Here is a 20,870-nt window from a genome sequence, read left to right on the forward strand (position 1 = left end):
TACTGTAAATTTTTTTCTGATTTTAGCCCCGGCTTTGTCAGTAACAACTTTCTGCTGTGGTGGAAACAAATAATGTAGCAAATATAAAATTGAAAAAATCTTTGATTCTGAAATAAATAAAAAATGTAATTAAAAGTTGAATGAGTGAATAAGTAATAAAATAATAACTAACCATCATCGCACGATTTTAAGTTGTTCCGCATCGTTGAAACCGAAACAAATTAAGCGGTTTATTTGTTATTTGAAAATCGGCAATTTTAAATTATTCGAACCGTTAACCGTACAAAATTAATCGGTTAACCGATTAACGGTTAATCGATTGAATACCCTAGTGCTTATTCACATTTTGAATAATCATATTTTATTTCTTAACCATTTGCATCTGTAATTAAAAATGTTAATTACATTACTTCAGAATTTGATGAAAAAGACAAACATTTTAGATATGCATTTCGAGACTTTTTTTTGCTCCCAGGCCACAATTTACTTTGATAATCTAAAAATTAAAATATCATATACATACATACATATTTTAACAAAGGATTTCAAAAAATGTTCACAGATGTTAAATTGTTTTAAATTCTTGCTAAAAACACAAAGCTGAATCATTCTCTAAGAGCCAATTTTTGAATTCGTATTTAAATATTAATTATCTTTAAGTTCTATTTAAATAGGAAAATCAGTTTTTCGGTGCTCTTTTGATACTTAAATGGCCAACGTTAGTTATTTAAAATTTATTTAAGTTTCATAAACTTGTAGCGCTGTATTTTGTTTACAGTATCCAACAAAAACTCCACTTCCGATGCTGTGAAACTTGGACTTCATTGTCCATTTGCTTACCAATAATTTTCAATTAAAAATTAACGATATTAGATATTGTGAGTTTTTATATAAAAAATCTTCTTTTTTGTCAGAAATATAAGTGATCACAGATCAAGCTCCTTTTCTTGATTAATCGCTTATTGGCCAAGTTATTAGCGATTTTAGATATTGTGAGTTTTTATATAAAAAATCGAATTTTGGTCAGAAATATCACAGATCGAGCTCTTTTTCTTGATTCAACGCTTATTGGTATTTTGAGTTTTTATATAAAAAATCGATTTTTGGTCAGAAATTTGAGTGATCACAGATCGAGCTCCTTTTCTTGATTCAACGCTTATTGGACAAGTTATTAGCGAATTTCGATATTTTGAGTTTTTATATAAAAAATCGATTTTTGGTCAGAAATATGAGTGATCACAGAACGAGCTCTTTTTCTTGATTAAACGCTTATTGGCCAAGTTATTAGCGAATTTAGATATTTTGAGTTTTTATATGAAAAATCGATTTTTGTTGAGAAATATGAGTGATCACAGATCGTGCTCTTTTTCTTGATTAAATCCTCATTGGCCAAGTTATTAGCGAATTTCGATATTTTGAGTTTTTATATAAAAAATCGATTTTTGTTAAGAAATTTGAGTGATCACAGATCGAACTCTTTTTCTTGATTAATCGCTTATTGGCCAAGTTATTAGCGATTTTAGATATTGTGAGTTTTTATATAAAAAATCGATTTTTGGTCAAAAATTTGAGTGATCACAGATCGTGCTCTTTTTCTTGATTAAATCCTCATTGGCCAAGTTATTAGCGAATTTAGATATTTTGAGTTTTTATATAAAAAATCGATTTTTGTTAAGAAATTTGAGTGATCACAGATCGTGCTCTTTTTCTTGATTAAATCCTCTTTGGCCAAGTTATTAGCGAATTTCGATATTTTGAGTTTTTATATAAAAAATCGATTTTTGGTCAGAAATTTGAGTGATCACATATCGAACTCTTTTTCTTGATTCAACGCTTATTGGCCAAGTTATTAGCGAATTTCGATATTTTGAGTTTTTATATAAAAAATCGATTTTTGGTCAGAAATATGAGTGATCACAGATCGAGCTCTTTTTCTTGATTAAACAAAAACAACACTCGTATGTGTGATTATTTTGAGTAATTTTTTTGTTTCAGTTTTTTTCTAGTTTCCGCTGTATATTTCTCTATGGACAAAAATAATATATTTAATTTCAATGTGTTTGTTTATACAGTGGTGGCCAGGAATTTAAGACAAAAATTGTTTGCTAAATTCCATGTAATTGTCAATTATTTTTTCAAATATTTCCACAAATATGTATGCATGAGGACTGTTTTAACACACAAGTGTATTTTATTCGACTGTGCACAGTGGTTTAGAAACTTTTTTTTTTTGGAAATAATTCGGTATCTCGGGAACTATTGGAGATTTTATTACAAAATTTCACATGGTTAGAGCTGAGGTGTTTTTGAGTTGAATTACATTTGTTCAGCTTCCTAGGGGTAATACGGGCCAGTTTATGCCTCCTCAAAGTTGGTCACCTCGGGTCTCAAAATTTTTAAAAAAATCCCCAAAAATTCATTTATGTTCCGAATGAGCTGAAATTTAAAATATAAATAGTCCTTGAGAAGATCTACAAAAAATACGCTTACATGTGTAGGTTATCTCCTTCAGTTGAAGAGATATTTAGGTTTATTTATTTTTTTTTTTTTAATTTTGCTCGTTTTTTTTTGTTTTTTAGATATGGCGGCCCTACGGAGGGTCGTTTTCAAAATATCAGCTATATTGGCAATAAAATTCTAAATAAAATAAAAAAACTTGGTAACAGTTATCTCGTCCGTGTAAAAAGTTACACGCATCCAAAGTTGGAACATATAAAATGGGCCTAATTTTTTACGGTTTTTCCTAAAAAAGTCCCTATATTTTTTCTTTTGTAGACACAAATTTTCTTTGGGACTATATACAATTTTTATATGTTCCGGAAAGAAAACTTAATGCAAAAGCATGTAAAGTAAAATTGGGCTCACTTAAGCGGACACAGTATCCCCCAGACCTATCCAAACTTGGACAATTTTAAAAAAAATATTTAGGTTTCAGTATTTGTATAAGTTGTATTGTAGAAAGTTGTTTTACTATCACACGGTAAATAGCGTCACAGTAGGCACTTTTCTTAAAAAACTCAGTTTTTGGAACACATTTTCCACGTTTTAGGAATTTCGGTATTTGAAAATAAAAAATGTCAAAAATTATAATGTCATTAATTTAAGGACATTTGGATCTAAATTAGTTCCCAATTTTGTTATGATATCTTTAACCGTTAAAATTTTGCATTAAATCAAATTTTATATTTTTATTCGTGGAAAATCACCATATGAAAGTTTTTTTTAGTTTTTAAGGTAAATGAAGTCCCAAAATTTTATAAAATTATTTAATTTTACTAAAATATCAATCCTCAGGTCATAATGTTTTCAACAGTATCAAATACTTATATAAAAAGACTTTATTTACTCCTCAGAAGTTCCACAAACCTTGCCCGCTTTGACAAATTTGTACGTTTTTTCATATAATGTGTGCACAGCTGTGTCAATTCATACATATTCACCATGAACATTATTTTTTTTAAATAAACATATTTCTCACATTTATATCATTATAATTTTATTATTATAAAATATTCGGACCAAACTTCGTATTTTTAGTTCCATTAGTTTCGGTCATATCATGTTATTAACAGCGAATATTCGCTGAGGTGGGTCAATGTATTTCCACATATCTTTGTCCATATATGTTTTACCGATTTTTCCAAACTAGAAACATTAATAATAAATTTCATACCCTTAGAGGTCCTTTTATTTTGGCTCTATCGCACTTAAAATTCAGTTGATGGAAAAAATTCAAGTATTTGTCTTAAATTGGTGGCCACCACTGTATGTATATTAGATCAAAAATAAAAACATTTATTATACCCTTCAGCTTCGTGAGAAGGGTATATATAAGTTTGTCATTCCGTTTGTAATTTCTACATTTTTCATTTCCGACCCTATAAAGTATATATATTCTGGATCCTTATAGATAGCGGAGTCGATTAAGCCATGTCCGTCTGTCTGTCTGTCTGTCTGTCTGTCTGTCTGTCTGTCTGTCTGTCTGTCTGTCTGTCTGTCTGTCTGTCTGTCTGTCTGTCTGTCTGTCTGTCTGTCTGTCTGTCTGTCTGTCTGTCTGTCTGTCTGTCTGTCTGTCTGTCTGTCTGTCTGTCTGTCTGTCTGTCTGTCTGTCTGTCTGTCTGTCTGTCTGTCTGTCTGTCTGTCTGTCTGTATGTATGTCTGTCTGTCTGTCTGTCTGTCTGTCTGTCTGTCTGTCTGTCTGTCTGTCTGTCTGTCTGTCTGTCTGTCTGTCTGTCTGTCTGTCTGTCTGTCTGTCTGTCTGTCTGTCTGTCTGTCTGTCTGTTGAAATCAATTTTCTGAAGGCCCCAGATATCTCCGGGATCCAAATCTTCAACAATTCTGTCAGGCATACTTTCGAGAATTTTGCTATTTAAAATCAGCAAAATCCGTCCATAAATAACGGAGATATGAGCAAAAATCCGAGACAACCTCTGAAAATTTCATCAAAAAACACAATGTATTGCATGCTTTGACAAAAAAACAACAAAACGTATGCTTGGATGTGCAAGCTTTGTGTATTTTGTTTTTTTTGTGTTTTGTTTCTTTTGGCGTTGTTGTTGTTTTTTATACAACTAAAGTTTAGTTTGGTTGTGTGTTGGTTTTTTTGACAAAAAAACAACAAATCGTATGTTTGAATGTGCATGCTTTGCGTATTTTGTTTTTTTTTTGTGTTTTGTTTCTTTTGGCGTTGTTGTTGTTTTTTATACAACTAAACTTTTGTTTGGTTGTGTGTTGGTTTTTTTGACAAAAAATCAACAAATCGTATGTTTGAATGTGCATGCTTTGAGTATTTTGTTTCTTTTGGCGTTGTTGTTGTTTTTTATACAATTAAACGTATGTTTGGATGTGTGTTGGTTTCATTGCCTTGCGTATTTTGTTTTTGTTTTTTCTTTTGGTGTTTTGTTTCGTTTGGCGTTGTTGTTGTTTTTTGTGTTCTTGATAAATTTAGGATGCTGTACGCTGAAAGTGGGCAATGTACATACATATATACTAATTATAAAAAATAATAATGCATCCACAACAAAGGTGAAGGGTATTTAAGATTCGGCATAGTCGAATATAGCACTCTTACTTGTTCAAAATATTATCGTTTAAAAAAAAAAACGCATGAAAAACGTATGTCAAACATCCTGGCAGTTAGATATGTATATCTAATGATAAGTAAGAAACTAAACATGTGTTAGTAACAAAAATGTACATGTGTTGGTGCCTTTTAAGTTTATTTTTAAATTGGATACGTGATTGAAAAGTTATATAAAATCGAAATTGAGCTATTTTACATCGTTCTTACTTATATACAATTTGAACTATGAACTTGGATAAAAGATAAACCAAAGATAATTTAAGTTTTTTTTTAACAGCTTCGAATAAAGAAACCAAGTTTTAAAAATGTTAATGCCTTGTCGAGCAATATTATATCCTCCCAATAATCCTGATGCGGGGGACTTTAAAGTACTTTTCAAAATATAATAATAAAGCATTAGTATTGAACATTTCAAAAGTATCATTAGCAGAAACAATGATACAAACATTTCATAATGATATTGTGTATTAATTAATCTATAAATAAACTCAGATATTCCTGAATGAGAGTACTTAGTGGAACCTTTTCATTCTTATAATGGTATTTATAGAACTAAAGAAACTAAATTAATAAATTGAATTTGAAATTTTTAAACTAAGAAACATAAAACAATTATGGTGATCTAAGGTGTACAGCGGCTTGTGGGGAAGATGAACTTTGTGAATGCAAAAATTTAGTGATGGATGTAGAAACACTACTTCGAGGCTTGTCAGCCGAGTCCTTTTGAAATCTTTGAAATAGAAACAAAATATATATATAAATTTATTCGAATTTAAAGATAAACTTTTTCGTTGTACCTCTTCTTCAATAGCATCAAAACATTGGGTTTCAGCACAAACAGACAAAATAATAAAATTCCCTGAATGGCATTTGCAAAATCGCAGAATACAATCAAAATATCCCAGTCTTCATTTTCATGCATACAGTAGGATACAAAATCGAAAAGCCAGGATATACCCATGATAAGAAATAAACGTAAAAGGACAAATGCACTGTGCGAGAAAGAGAGAGAGAGAGAGAGAGCGAGAGATATATGTATGTAGAAATATACATATTTGTATTTAATAATACTCACTTTTCTTGAAAGAATTTGTCTCTGAGTGTAATGCTGGCCGCATTGCGTCGCACCTTATAAATTTTAGCCGTTATATAGACAAAAGTTGCAAAATTGAAAAGTAAAATGACTAGATTGGGGCCATAAAAATAAAGAGCCGCCGACCATTTTTTAGCTAAAATAGATGGAGAATTTTTATTTTAATATTACAATTATTCCATTACTTACTATCCAAAGAACACATTTCCCCATCAATACCAGGCTTATAAATATCATCCACAGTGGGTGACAGTTCTATATATATAATACAAAATGTTGCCAGGCCGGCACTCAACCACACATACAGGGAATACAAAATAAACTGTTTGCTGTTCTTTCTCGAATTCAATTCAATATTGGTTCCTTTGAAATTCTTCCAAATGTCATAACATAAAGTGCTCAACCATAAAAAGGCCGCCACGGAGAAAAAGTAACTTGTGAAACCTTAAAGAAAAATTCTCACATTAATTAAAAATGAATAAAAATACGAGTATGCTTACAAATTAAATAACTCACCCAGAAAACTGCATGTTATTAAATCGAAAGTTAATTGCGAGATATTTATGAAACTAATAATGGCATAGTCCATGGCCAATGACAAAAGATAACAAATCAATAGTTTACCACGCAGATTTTCCCTCAATTCTTTTAACACTAAATACACCAGTATGGTGGGTATTAGAAAAAATACTGAAACGGACATGGCTGAAATAAAAGACATTTGAATTTTTCTACAAAAAATATAAATATCATTGAACTTACCATATGTATTTAATAATAATTGCCAGGAGTCCTGATTCTCGCTGGAACAGAAGAAGGGTGTTAGTATGTATTCAGAAGAAACGTCGCTCCAACGTGGTGAATAACAATATTTCAAAGTGTCTGGTTCAATATTTGGAGTTCCGTTCTGAAAAAAATAAAATATGTATGAAAAATATATACATACTACATATCGTTAGCTTGGAGAGCAAGATCTCTTCTTATAAAATTTTAGGTTTGATACCACTCTGAAATTTGTAAAGTCCCTTTTCGACAGCTATTTTATTTGTAATCAAGCAAGTACATAATTGTACGAAAACCCGGTTTTATTACCGATAACTGAAGATTATATACTCGATAACACCTACCAGAAAGACTGTATCAGTGTGTATCTTAATCTATATATATAAAAATGAAATGGTCCATGTATGTAATGTCATCAAGTGAGAACGGCTGGAGAACGGCTGCACAGTGGTCGGTGCTGTATGGAGTCGGCGGCCAAAAATACTTCCAGTGTAGGTATCAACTTGTAATTTTGGTCACGGCTTTATAAATATGTCAGAACTGTTTAATGATAAAATGGGAGTGTTTGATGACTCATACCCACCCCCTACCATACCTTAGCATCCAAATTCACCACAACGCTCAGTGCGAGGTTATGACATTCTAGTTAATCAAAATTCCATATCTCGGTAATAAATAATAGTACATTTATAATTTTTGGTACAATATATAATAAGGATATTACACAATTTTTTTTTAAAAATGGGCGTAATTGTACAACTGCCACACCCACTCCCCATATAAGTGAAACTATAAACTTTTTAAAATTGATAAAAAATTAAAAATCTAAAAAATTTTTTTTTTTAAATTACTTTCTTCAAATGTGTAGCCCTCATTTTTAATATAGTTTTTCACGATATCCTTCACTTTTCGAGCTTTTTCAGCATTTTAAGCACCAAATATCAAAAATATGTGAGCGCGAAAGTTTGCAATTGGAAGATGTGACTACTGCAAAAACAATTTATAATAAGGACCAAATTCATAAAGTAAAAATATTAAAAGTCCGTGGAAAAGAAAAAAACAAACACAATTCTATACATGCATAACAATAACAAAGCAACGCGAACATAAACTAATAATAACGAGGCCGCTTTGGTGTATGGGACATAAATCAAAGAGATGCAAAAGGATGCAGCTGAAATTTCCAATTTTAGAATCTTGGAATATTAACTAATAAACCAGAAAAAATCTCATTGGAGACATAAGGGGGAAACACAACTAAAACTCTAGTTGAAATTGAAATATATGGTCGAACGAACACTAAAAATGACACTGGGCTAATATTAATTTTATAAAAAAGACACAAGACGCTAAACACATTGTAATTATATTAAAGTTAATACCTTCCAATTCAATATTCATTTTGATTTATTAATTTAAAGTTGTGCTTAATTTTCCACTTTTTCACTCTGCAAAAACCAACTGTCAACATGCTCTCACTTTTGGAGCTATTCTTGAAGAGTATAGTTGGAATAAAACAAAGACAACTATAAATTTTAAAACCTTGTTTTTATAAGAAATAGTGATGACACATTTGGTGACAAACTTTTCACTTTGTTTTTTTATTTTTGGCCTATGGGATCGACCAGTGTGGGCTGGAGCGATTTGGCTGATTTTTTCTTTATTCGATTCGAAATTTTCAGGAGATGGTTTGTAAAGAAAAAAAATTTAAAACTTCCGGGTAAAACTCGGAAACTGTTATAAAAAAGCTCCCTAAAGTATGCAGTACAAATTTAGATATTTTACTTACAAATAAATAAGAACAGGCTGGTGTGCGTGGGTTGGAGAAACTTGAAGAACTAACATTAGTAAATGCTACCGGGCGAAGCCGAGGCGATCAACTAGTCTTTAATAAAAAAAAGAGGAAGAGTTTTTCTAGGTGCTTTTTATACCCTTCACCTTCGCACAGTGGTTTAGAAACTTTTTTTTTGGAAATAATTCGGTATCTTGGGAACTATTGGAGATATTGTTACGAAATATCTCCTTGTCACCTCGGTTCTCAAATTTTTTAAAAAATCGCACAAAATCCATTTATGATCCGAATGAGCTGAAATTTTGAATATAAATAGTCCTTGAGAAGATCTGCAAAAAATACGTTTACAAGTGGAGGTTATCTCTATTAGTTTAAGATATATTCAGGTTTATTGATATATTTTTTTAATTTTGCTCGATCTTTTTATGGTTTTTAAGATATGGCGGTCCTACGGAGGGTCGAAATTTATTTTTAAAATATCAGCTATATTGGCGATAAAATTCTAAATAAAATAAAAAAAAACTTGCTACCGGAATTCTTCCGCCTCGGTTGTTATTTAAAATCGAGAAAATCGGTCCACAAATGGCTGAGAAATAGAAAAAAAAACCAGGACAACCTCAATTTTTGACCTATTTTTTACCTATATCTGGATTACTAAGTCATTAATATATACAATATATGGATATCTAATGATAGATATTTCAAAGACCTTTGCAATGACGTATATAGGACCATAGTAAGTTGGACCTACAATGGTTCAAAATCGGAAATATTTTTTAACCCGAATTTTTTTTCACCAAATGTTTTTTGTCGCTAAATATTAAAATTTTTTTTTTTAAAATTTAATAAATTTAAAAAAAAAAAATTTAAAAAACAATTCTAAAAAAATTTTGAATGAAAAACAACTTTGAAAATAAAAAAATATTTTTTAACCCGAATTTTTTTTTTTCACCAAAAGTTTTTTTTGCTAAAATTAGAATTTTTTTTTTTAAATTTACAAAATTTAAAAAATACAATTTTAAAAAAAATTTTGAATGAAAAAACAACTTTGAAAATAAAAAAATATTTTTTAACCCGAATTTTTTTTTTTTTCACCAAAAGTTTTTTTTGCTAAAATTAAAATTTTTTTTTTTTAAATTTACAAAATTTAAAAAATACAATTTTAAAAAAAATTTTGAATGAAAAAACAACTTTGAAAATAAAAAAATATTTTTTAACCCGAATTTTTTTTTCATCAAAAATTGATAAATCAAAACAAAAATTTTAAATTTAAAATAACAATTCCAAAAAAAATTTTTTACAAAAAATTTAAAAAACAACTTTGGAAAAAAAAGAATTTTTGTTTACCTAAAAATATTTAAAATTTTTATTTTGTAGTATAATTTGGTGAAGGGTATATAAGTTTCGGTACAGGCGAATATAGCTGTCTTACTTGTTCAATATCTCTTGGCTTTGAACTGCTATAGTAAAAGTTCCGAATTTTCAACTTTTTTTAATATTTCAACTTTTGATACATATTTATATGTATATATATGGTTACTATATTTATTGATGAGAAAAACGCATTTTATAAAATGTTTATACCAAAGATTCAAAATAAAACAAGTAAGAAAGTATGGTCGGTCAAGCCCGACCATATAATACCCTACACTAAGTAAAAGAGCAAAAACATTTTTCTTTTAAAATTTCAATAATTTATATTTTTGAGTGATTTTCGGAAGTGGGCCTTATATGGGGGCTATGACCAATTATGGACGATCACCATGAAATTAGGTCGTGTGATTTATGTCTATATGAAAGTTTACTATGTTGAATTTTGTGAGTATACCAAAATTTTTAAGCGATTTATGCACGATAAAGTGATTTTCGGAAACGGGTCAATATGGGAGCTATGACTAATTATGGACCGATCGTAACAAAATTCGGTGACATGAATTTTGTATATATAAAACTTATTTGGAGCGTAATTTAAGGAGATACATTTATAAATTAAAGATTTATGACCGATAAAGTCCAATTTCGGAAGGACATTTGTATGGGGGCTAGGTGAAATAATGGACCGATTTCAGACAGTTTAAATAGGCTTAGTCCTTGGGCCAAAAAAATAATATGTACCAAATTTAATCGAAATATCTTCAAAATTGCGACCTGTACTCTGCGCACAAGGTTTACATGGACGACCAGACGGATGGACGGACGGACATCATTTAATCGACTCAGAAAGTGATTCTAAGTCGATCGCTATACTTTAAGGTGGGTGTTAGGCTAATATTTTTGGGCGTTACAAACACCTGCACAAACGCATTATACCCTCCCCACTATGGTGGTGTAGGGTATAAAAATCTACTTATATTCGATTTTTTTGGAATAATGTTATTTCGATTTTTTGACGTTGTTTTTCAGCATAAAAAACTAAAAAAGACTTTTAATTCACCGCAAACACTGTTATCTTAAACCAAGTAACAGCCACAATATTTTTATTTTAAAAATATTTCTCCTGTTTGACTCATTTTGCAGGAATGTACATACATATGTACACATTTTCTATAAATTCTCAACACCCTTAACCCTTACCTCATGCAAGATCCAATCATCGATATTATAATCTTGGGCCTCTGGCATCCAGCAAGGTAAACGCACTTGAGTGGTGAAATGATTGAATAGATTCACCACTTTAGTTCTTCCATTTTTCAGCTGTATAGGTAATTTCCAAGAAACTTTCATTTCCTGAGTTATTTTTTCACATTTACTCGTATTCCCCGTGTCATCGTAATATTCATCCACTTTGCAACACAGTTTCATGCAAGGTCGATCCTCACAAATACAACCTCTTAGATGCTGGGGAACTGTTTCCCGGTCCCTTTGAAATTTCAAATTATAATCATATAACTGCTGTTTTTCGGGAGGTATTAAAATGCCTTGATACACATAGGATCCATTTTCGTACTGCTGTTGATCGGTTAAATTTACTGTGTTTTCAAAGGGACATTTTTCGTGTTTATTATTATCGTCATGGCCTGATATTGCTGGAACGTTGATATAAAGTTGCCAGGTTAAGAGAGCCAAGTATATTGAAAAATGCATTTGAATTATAAAAAAAATTATTTAAATGTGTAATTCAATTGTTGTATTATTTTCTTCTTTTCGCAACGATATTATTTGCTTAAATGTTTCTCGAAGACTAATTTGAGTATCGTAACAACAATTTTTATTTGCAAAACGATTTTGTTTTTATTGTATATGGGCAATTCCATTATGTCGAACAGTTATTTGCAATCGCATAGTCTCTTATGCATTATTTTTTGACTCGTTGTACTCTCAGAAAGATTTTAGATATTAAAAGTCACTACATAATGTTTCTCTTTAAGAATTTGTATCAAAACAAAATCTGCATTATAAATATTCAAATGAGAAAATATGCCCTTGAGCGATTTTGCATTCGAATACTTCGAAAAGGGTTATGAATAAATGTTAAATTTCTTTACTTATTTACATCGGATTGTTTGTTTCCCTATGAAAATATAATAAAACAAAATGTTTTGAAAAACTTTTAATTTTCTGGTCTCGATAGACCTTTGGGTGGAAATGCCCATATGTAGTTTTAAATTTAAAACAGAAATAGTTGAAACTTAAATTCGCTTAAAAACAATAAAATACCACAAGTACCACAGACGTACAGAATGTTTAGGTAATACTTAAACAGTTGTTCCTAAGTGGCAGAAAGTGTTGGTGATTTAACAAATAATTTAAAAACTGTTTAAAAATAATTCAAATATGTACATAAATACATAATACTATTAAGCTGGTTTTGATGGAGTCTTATTTTAAGTTTCAAGGTTTTATTTATTTAGGAAATTAAGAGGTTCCCTTAAAAAATGCTCACTTTATTGAGCTACTTTAGTGTTTCTAGGTTTAGCCAAATAAGCATGATTGTTTGCCTCCCTATGAAAATATGATAAAACAAAATGTTTTAAAAAAATTTAAATTTTATGTTTTCGGTGGACCTTTGGGTGGAAATGCCCATATTACAAGGGGGCGGATTTTCATGGATTTCTTATTGGAAAATATGCGCCTAAAATATGCTTCAAAAATATTTGTGTGCAGTAACATAAAATTATTGATCTATGAATCGATCAATGCCCAAAAAATACACAACAGAGTTCCCAGCAGTTAGGTTTCTTCAAATTATACTAACATTTTAATTATAACTAGTAAAATTAAAAAAAATATGAATGGAAATACGAAAATAAGAATCTCTCAATTACAGTTCACTTGATATTCGAAAATAACTAACTAATTTTGTATGGGAGATACCACTCCACTGCTCTGATCGCACCGATTTTTTAACCTTTTATGTAAATATCAAGCTTAGCTAAACTTCGAACAAGGAACAGGGAATAAATTCGTTTTTAGCTAACCTCCGTAGAATGAATGAATAAATTGATTGATACAGAGTTTAAATTCTTTTAGAATTATAAATAGTTCTCCAGATATTCAAAATTAATTATTTACTTTGTGCCACAACCACTAATGCAATCTGTGTAAAATGTTAAGAGAGCTATGCGGACGAAGTTTGAACAACCTTGCAATTATTACTTTGTATTTAATTATCCTTTCCCGACCCCTCCTATTTTGGGTGCTATGCCCTCTAATCTAATTCCGTCTATATTCAGCTAAACTCCGCACAGTAATAAGAAATTAATTCGCGAGTGAGAAGTATAAAGTTTGATTCGTATAAAGTTTGAAAACCGTCACAATTAAATATAGTTCTGCACATATTATAAAATAACTATTTACTTGTATGTACAATTACATATTTAACCCCATATGCATAAACAGTTTTTAAATTTGTCAAAGGTTTATAAAACAAATTTTGAATGGAAATTTAGTTTTATAAACCTTTGATAGTTAGAAAATACAAAAAACACCTTCAAAATATATTTTTTAAGGCCTTCTTCTTTGTTTGCTATAACAACTCTCACTTAAAACAGAGCGAAATCAATACTGTTTAATTGTTTCTCTTATTTATTTACAACAACAAATTGGACAAACATGCATTGCTTTGTTTACTTTTTAGCTTAAGGTTCACATGTACACGTTTTTGCATATGTGTTAGTAACTTCTTTAAACGCTTATAACTCCTAAAAAACTGAACCGATTTCAATAAAATATATATTCTGCACTTCTGTGAATAAATCCCTTTAAAATGGTATATATCTTGCCGAAATTTAATGTATAATGTGAGCGTAAAAGGGGTCTAAAGAAATCGACTTGCCTATTAATATTATGAAGATGATGATGATTGGATATGTTAACTGTAATATCATGGGATTATATTTTTTAACTCAATAATCTTTAAAGCTACTAGGTTTATAAAATCATTAAATTGTCGATCGTGCTGTAAAGTTGCATCCAACTTAATTTTCAGCACGTAATAAAAGACTATGACAAAATCTTTCGGTAACTAAATCTCTTATAAATCAAAATTACAATGAAAGAAAACTTAATATTTTTAATACAATTAATGAATTTTTGATATTTAAAAAAACTATTTTCTATAACAAATTCGAAAAAAATGTTTTTGTAGAGACATTGTAAAAATCTTTTTTTTTAAGACACTTTCACGCATTCAATAAAAACAAGTAAGAAAGTATGGTCGGCCAAGCCCGACCATATAATACCCTACACTAAGTAAAACAGCAAAAAAATGTTTCTTTTAAAATTTCAATAATTTATATTTTTGAGTGATTTTTGGAAGTTGGCCTTATATGGGAGCTATGACCAATTATGGACCGATCACCATGAAATTAGGTCGTGTGATTTATGTCTATAATAAAGTTAACTATGTTGAATTTTGTGTGTATACCAAAATTTTTAAGCGATTTATGCACGTTAAAGTGATTTTCGGAAGCGGGTCTATATGGGAGCTATGACTAATTATGGACCGATCGTAAGAAAATTTTGTGACATGAAATTTGGATATATAAAACTTATTCGGAGCGGAATTTGTGGAGATACATATATAAACAAGTAAGAAAGTATGGTCGGTCAAGCCCGACCTTATAATACCCTACACTAGGTAAAAGAGCAAAAAACATTTTTCTTTTAAAATTTCAATAATTTATATTTTTGAGTGATTTTCGGAAGTGGGCTTTATATGGGGGCTATGATCAATTATGGACCGATCACCATGAAATTAGGTCGTGTGATTTGTATCTATATGAAAGTTTACTATGTTGAATTTTGTGTGAATGCCAACATTTGTAAGCGATTTATGCACATTAAAGTGATTTTCGGTAGCGGGTCTATATGGGAGCTATGACTAATTATGGACCGATCATAACTAAATTTGGTGGCATGAATTTTGTATATATAAAACTTATTTTTAGCGGAATTTGTGGAGATACATATATAAATTAAACATTTATGACCGATAAAGTCCAATTTCTAGAGGACATTTGTATGGGGGCTAGGTGAAATAATGGACCGATTTCAGCCAATAGGCTTGGTTCTTGGGGCGAAAAAATAATATATACCAAATTTTATCGAAATATCTTCAAAATTGCGACCTGTACTCTGCGCACAAGGTTTACATGGACAGCCAGTCAGCCAGCCGACCAGACGGACGGACGGACATCGTTTAATCGACTTAGAAAGTGATTCTTTAATGTGGGTGTTAGACTAATATTTTTGAGACTTATAGATTTGGGCATATCTTCTTAACGATGGTATCCCCATAGTTATACCCTACACCACCTTAGTGGGGAGGTATAATGCGTTTGTGCAGATGTTTGTAACGCCCAAAAATATTAGTCTAACACCACCTTAAAGTATACCGATCGACTTAGAATCACTTCCTGAGTCGGCTGGCTGGCTGGCTGGCAGGCTGGCTGGCTGTCCATGTAAACCTTGTGCGCAGAGTAAGGGTCGCAATTTTGAAGATATTTCGATCAAATTTGGTACATATTACTTTTTCGGCCTATTGAAACTGGCTGAAATCGGTCCATTATTTCACCTAGCCCCCATACAAATGCCCCCTCGAAATTGGACTTTATCGGTCATAAATGTTTAATTTATCTATGTATCTACACAAATAAGTTTTATATATACAAAATTCATGTCACCAAATTTTGTTACGATCGGTCCATAATTAGTCATAGCTCCCATATAGACCCGCTTCCGAAAATCACTTTAACGTGCATAAATCGCTTAAAAATGTTGGTACACACACAAAATTCAACATACTTAACTTTAATATAGACATAAATCACTCAAAAATATAAATTATTGAAATTTTAAAAGAAAAATGTTTTTGCTCTTAGTAATATTATAATATAAATATATATGGTCGGGCTTGACCGACCATACTTCCTTACTTGTTTTTTTTTTATTGATGGAGAAATGTTATATTTTTCAAATATGTTAAAGGTAAATGGTATTATTAGGAAAATTATACATATGGGGCATTTCATGTCAAGTGAACCAACTTTTGAAATCGATGTCTTCCGATCGGGATGAAATTTGCACCAAGGTTAGCTCTTTGGATAGTAACTCAGACACAATTTTTCAACAACATCGGTCGAGAACTCTCTGAGTTATAGGGGGTAAAATTTTGACAATTTGGTCAAACAAGGGTTTTTTCTTATCCATGTAACTTATTACCTATTGTTCTTAGCAAAATGTGTCCCAAATAGTATAGATAGCTATTTCTTCGATCTTTCGAAAAAAAATATTTAAAAAAAAAAATAAAAAATTTTTAATATTTTTTTTCCGAAATCAAAAACTTTTTTGACTTTTTTTTAAAATACGCTATTTTTTTTTATTTTTTTTTTTTTCTTAAAATAAAGTTTAGATATTTTCCTTGAACACCTACTTGGTCGCTTAGTGGGATGCGAGTGGGATATCTATCAAAATAAATATTTTGTAACTCAAAACATAAAATTTTTGACTTTTTTTGCAAAATCAAAAACTTTGTTGACTTTTTTTTTTCAAAATGGACCCTTTTTTAATCTTTTTTTTTAGGTCAAACAAAAGCTTAGATATTATCCTTGAAGACCCTTTTGGTCGCTTAGTGGGATGCGAGTGGGATATCTATCAAAATAAATATTTTTTAACTCAAGACTTACAATTTTTGACTTTTTTTTTTGCAAATACGATTTTTTTTCCAAATGGGCCCTTTTTTTAAAATTTTTTTTGTAGTCAAAAGAAAGCTTAGGTCCATTCCTTTAAGATATTTTTAGTCCCTTAGTGGGATGCGAGTGGGATATCTATCAAAATAAATATTTTGTAACGCAAGACATACAATTTTTTAATTTTTTTTTGCAAAATCAAAATTTTTCCAATATGGGCCCTTTTTTAATTTTTTTTTTTCTCAAAAGAAAGCCTAGGTCCATTCCTTTAAGATATTTTTAGTCCCTTAGTGGGATGCGAGTGGGATATCTATCAAAATAAATGTTTTAACACAAAAATTGTATGTCTTGAGTTACAAAACATTTATTTTGATATATATCCCACTCGCATCCCACTAAGCGATCAAAACCATCTTAAAGGAATAGGCCTAAGCTTTCTTTATAGCAAAAAAAAAAAATTACAAAAAGGGCCCATTTTAAAAAAAAGTCAAAAAAGTTTTTGATTTTGCCAAAAAATCAAAAATTGTATATCTTGAGTTACAAAATATTTATTTTGATAGATATCCCACTCGTATCCCACTAAGGGACCTAAAATATCTTAAAGGAATGGACCTAAGCTTTCTTTTGACTAAAAAAAAATTTTTAAAAAAGGGCCCATTTTGAAAAAAAATTCGAATTTGCAAAAAAAAAGTCAATAATTGAATGTCTTGAGTTACAACATTTTTATTTTAATAGATATCCTACTCACATCTTCCTAAGTGACAAAATAGGTCTTAAAGGAAAAGACCTAAGCTTTCTTTTGAGCAAAAAAAAATTTTTAAAAAAAAGTCCCATATTGGAAAAAAATTTCGATTTTGCAAAAAAAAATTAAAAAATTGTTACAAAATATTTATTTTGATAGATATCCCACTCGCATCCCACTAAGGGACTAAAAATATCTTAAAGGAATGGACCTTTTTTTTTGCTATAAAGAAAGCTTAGGCCTATTCCTTTAAGATGGTTTTGATCGCTTAGTGGGATGCGAGTGGGATATATATCAAAATAAATGTTTTGTAACTCAAGACATACAATTTTTGTGTTAAAACATTTATTTTGATAGATATCCCACTCGCATCCCACTAAGGGACTAAAAATATCTTAAAGGAATGGACCTAAGCTTTCTTTTGACTACAAAAAAAATTTTAAAAAAAGGGCCCATTTGGAAAAAAAATCGTATTTGCAAAAAAAAAAGTCAAAAATTGTAAGTCTTGAGTTAAAAAATATTTATTTTGATAGATATCCCACTCGCATCCCACTAAGCGACCAAAAGGGTCTTCAAGGATAATATCTAAGCTTTTGTTTGACCTAAAAAAAAAGATTAAAAAAGGGTCCATTTTGAAAAAAAAAGTCAACAAAGTTTTTGATTTTGCAAAAAAAGTCAAAAATTTTATGTTTTGAGTTACAAAATATTTATTTTGATAGATATCCCACTCGCATCCCACTAAGCGACCAGTAGGTGTTCAAGGAAAATATCTAAACTTTATTTTAAGAAAAAAAAAAAAAAAAAAAAAGAGAGAAAATTTTAAAAAAATGTCAAAAAAGTTTTTGATTTCGGAAAAAAAATATTAAAAATTTTTTATTTTTTTTTTTAAATATTTTTTTTCGAAAGATCGAAGAAATAGCTATCTATACTATTTGGGACACATTTTGCTAAGAACAATAGGTAATAAGTTACATGGATAAGAAAAAACCCCTGTTTGACCAAATTGTCAAAATTTTACCCCCTATAACTCAGAGAGTTCTCGACCGATGTTGTTGAAAAATTGTGTCTGAGTTACTATCCAATAGAGCTAACCTTGGTGCAAATTTCATCCCGATCGGAAGACATCGATTTCAAAAGTTGGTTCACTTGACATGAAATGCCCCATATATAAACCCCTGAATTGCGTGAAAATATAAGTAAATTTTTGATTAACACCCTTGCATGGACTTTACTTAATTTTTTTAAAAATACAAATTTTCTTAAAACTATAAGTGTACATTATTTCATCTTTAAACATTTCTCTACAAAACTGCATCATTTGATTACTACTAAAAGGAATAAAACATTTCAAGTTTATATAAAGAGTGGATTTTGTTGGAAAAGGCGACTTTCACAATTTTAGTTTACCAGATATTCTATAATGGCTATTTACTTTTTATTGGAAATGCCACGCCCACTTGAAATTTCAAAATCAAAAGTAAACTGTTATTCCTTCAAGATATAGAGGAACATACAATAAAAATGTCAGGAGGATCAGTCCAGTTGGCATCAGTTGAGAACAGCTGGACCGATTTGGACAATTTGTTTACTGAAATGTTCACCATAGTCCAACATAGGTTTTTACGGAAAGAAAAATTTACCACGCCCACTTTTTTCGATTTATCTAAAATCGGAAAACGGCTGCACCGATATGGCTAATTTGTTTTTTTAAATATTCGTTGAAATCCAATTTAAGTTTATACTGAAAGAAAAATTGACCACGTCTACTTTTACGCCTACTTTTTTCGATTCGTATGAAATCGTAGCACACAATAGTTTCTTACAGATAGAAAAATTGTGCACGCCCACTAATACGCCCACTTTTATTAAATCTTCTGGTAATTTTATATACAAGTTTAACTATATACGGTCATAAATAAGCTTTTTAAGGATTTTGTTGGAATTTTTGGCATAATTTTATCACGAATCAAACACAAAAATTTGTTCTAATTCGGACAGGACATGATTTCCCCCATTTGTTTTACACCGCTGCATTAGGTCGTATTTACAAAGTCCATCCAAGAAACGATGAGTGTTTTCAATAATTGCGAACTATAAATGGCAAATTTTGTGACACGTATAGAGAGCGTGTTGATACTCATTGGAAATACACCCTCGCATATGCTGTGTTTTCGTCAAATTCTCATCAAATACGAACATTGTTTTCAATAATTATCTCAACATGCTTCCCATCTAAACCGACTGATTTGTGGAGCAAATACAAAGATGCCATGTCTGATGATATTTTGCATCAGATGCGTATTAGAACATCATATCCAAATTTGCAACTGAGGGAGGAAATTTACATCGAGGCTTTGATATTAATTAATGACATGTGCTTGTTGATGTACAAGGTATTATCCGGTGTACGACGTATTTAGTCAAGAGTAGCGACGCGAAAAAGAATATGTTTCGCGATGCCTTGAGGGAATCAGTTCGAACAAACGTTCCACTGTTGAATCGAAACTCTTATGAATGTTGTGGTGGTCTTATGAATGTCCCGGTGGAACTGGAAAAACTTTTTTGATCGCGTTGATTTTTGCAACGGTCGAACTGCTCATTCATGCAAACCTATGAAAATCTAACATGCAACATATCCAAGAACAGTGCGATAGCCAAAGTTTTGGAAAGGTTTCTTATGATGAAGTCGTCAACTATCCAACCGAGTTTTTAAACTCGCTGGAATTACCAACTGAAATCGGTAATCATAATATTACGAATCATAAAAAAACCTGATAAATAACGTCATCGAAACAACAATACTTAAATAAAAAGTAAAAAGGAGAAGAATTTTTGATACCACGGAAAGACAAGTTTTGGGATAAAAAATTATTTAATTTTTCAATATTTGTTTCTCCAATTCGAATATCCCGTCCATTTTATTAGGTTTGAAAACAAGAAATAGTCACTCGGCGCTAAATCCGGAGAATATGGAGCATTTCGTAGCCTAATTCATGGGTTTTAGCATGTAAACTGCACATGTGTGTACCCTTTTGTGCACCCTATTGTGAGCAAACTCGGCAGTCATCTTTCGGAAAGCTTTCTCATACCCAAGTGATCATTTAAAATTGAAACCACTGAATCATGTGAGATTTCATTTTCCGTCCAACAACATACCTGATTTTTTTCAATTATTTCGCATGTAGAAACCTCAGAACTTTTGGCATCTTCTGAGTTTGTACTGCCACAAAGAAATTCAATAAACCACT

General features: G+C 30.5%; 1 protein-coding gene across 1 annotated transcript; it reads right to left on the reverse strand.

The window, feature by feature from the left end:
• Positions 1-5,695: 5,695 nt before the first annotated feature.
• LOC135955488 (G-protein coupled receptor Mth2-like) lies at positions 5,696-6,897 on the reverse strand. Its single transcript, XM_065505837.1, has 5 exons — positions 6,693-6,897; positions 6,366-6,620; positions 6,159-6,312; positions 5,881-6,075; positions 5,696-5,813 (listed from the first exon to the last, which is right to left on the reverse strand). The coding sequence occupies exons 1-5, from the start codon at positions 6,895-6,897 to the stop codon at positions 5,696-5,698; spliced, it is 927 nt and encodes a 308-aa protein (XP_065361909.1).
• Positions 6,898-20,870: the final 13,973 nt, after the last annotated feature.

The sequence above is a fragment of the Calliphora vicina genome, chromosome 3 (genome assembly GCF_958450345.1).
Source record: "Calliphora vicina chromosome 3, idCalVici1.1, whole genome shotgun sequence".
NCBI classification, from domain to species: domain Eukaryota; kingdom Metazoa; phylum Arthropoda; class Insecta; order Diptera; family Calliphoridae; genus Calliphora; species Calliphora vicina.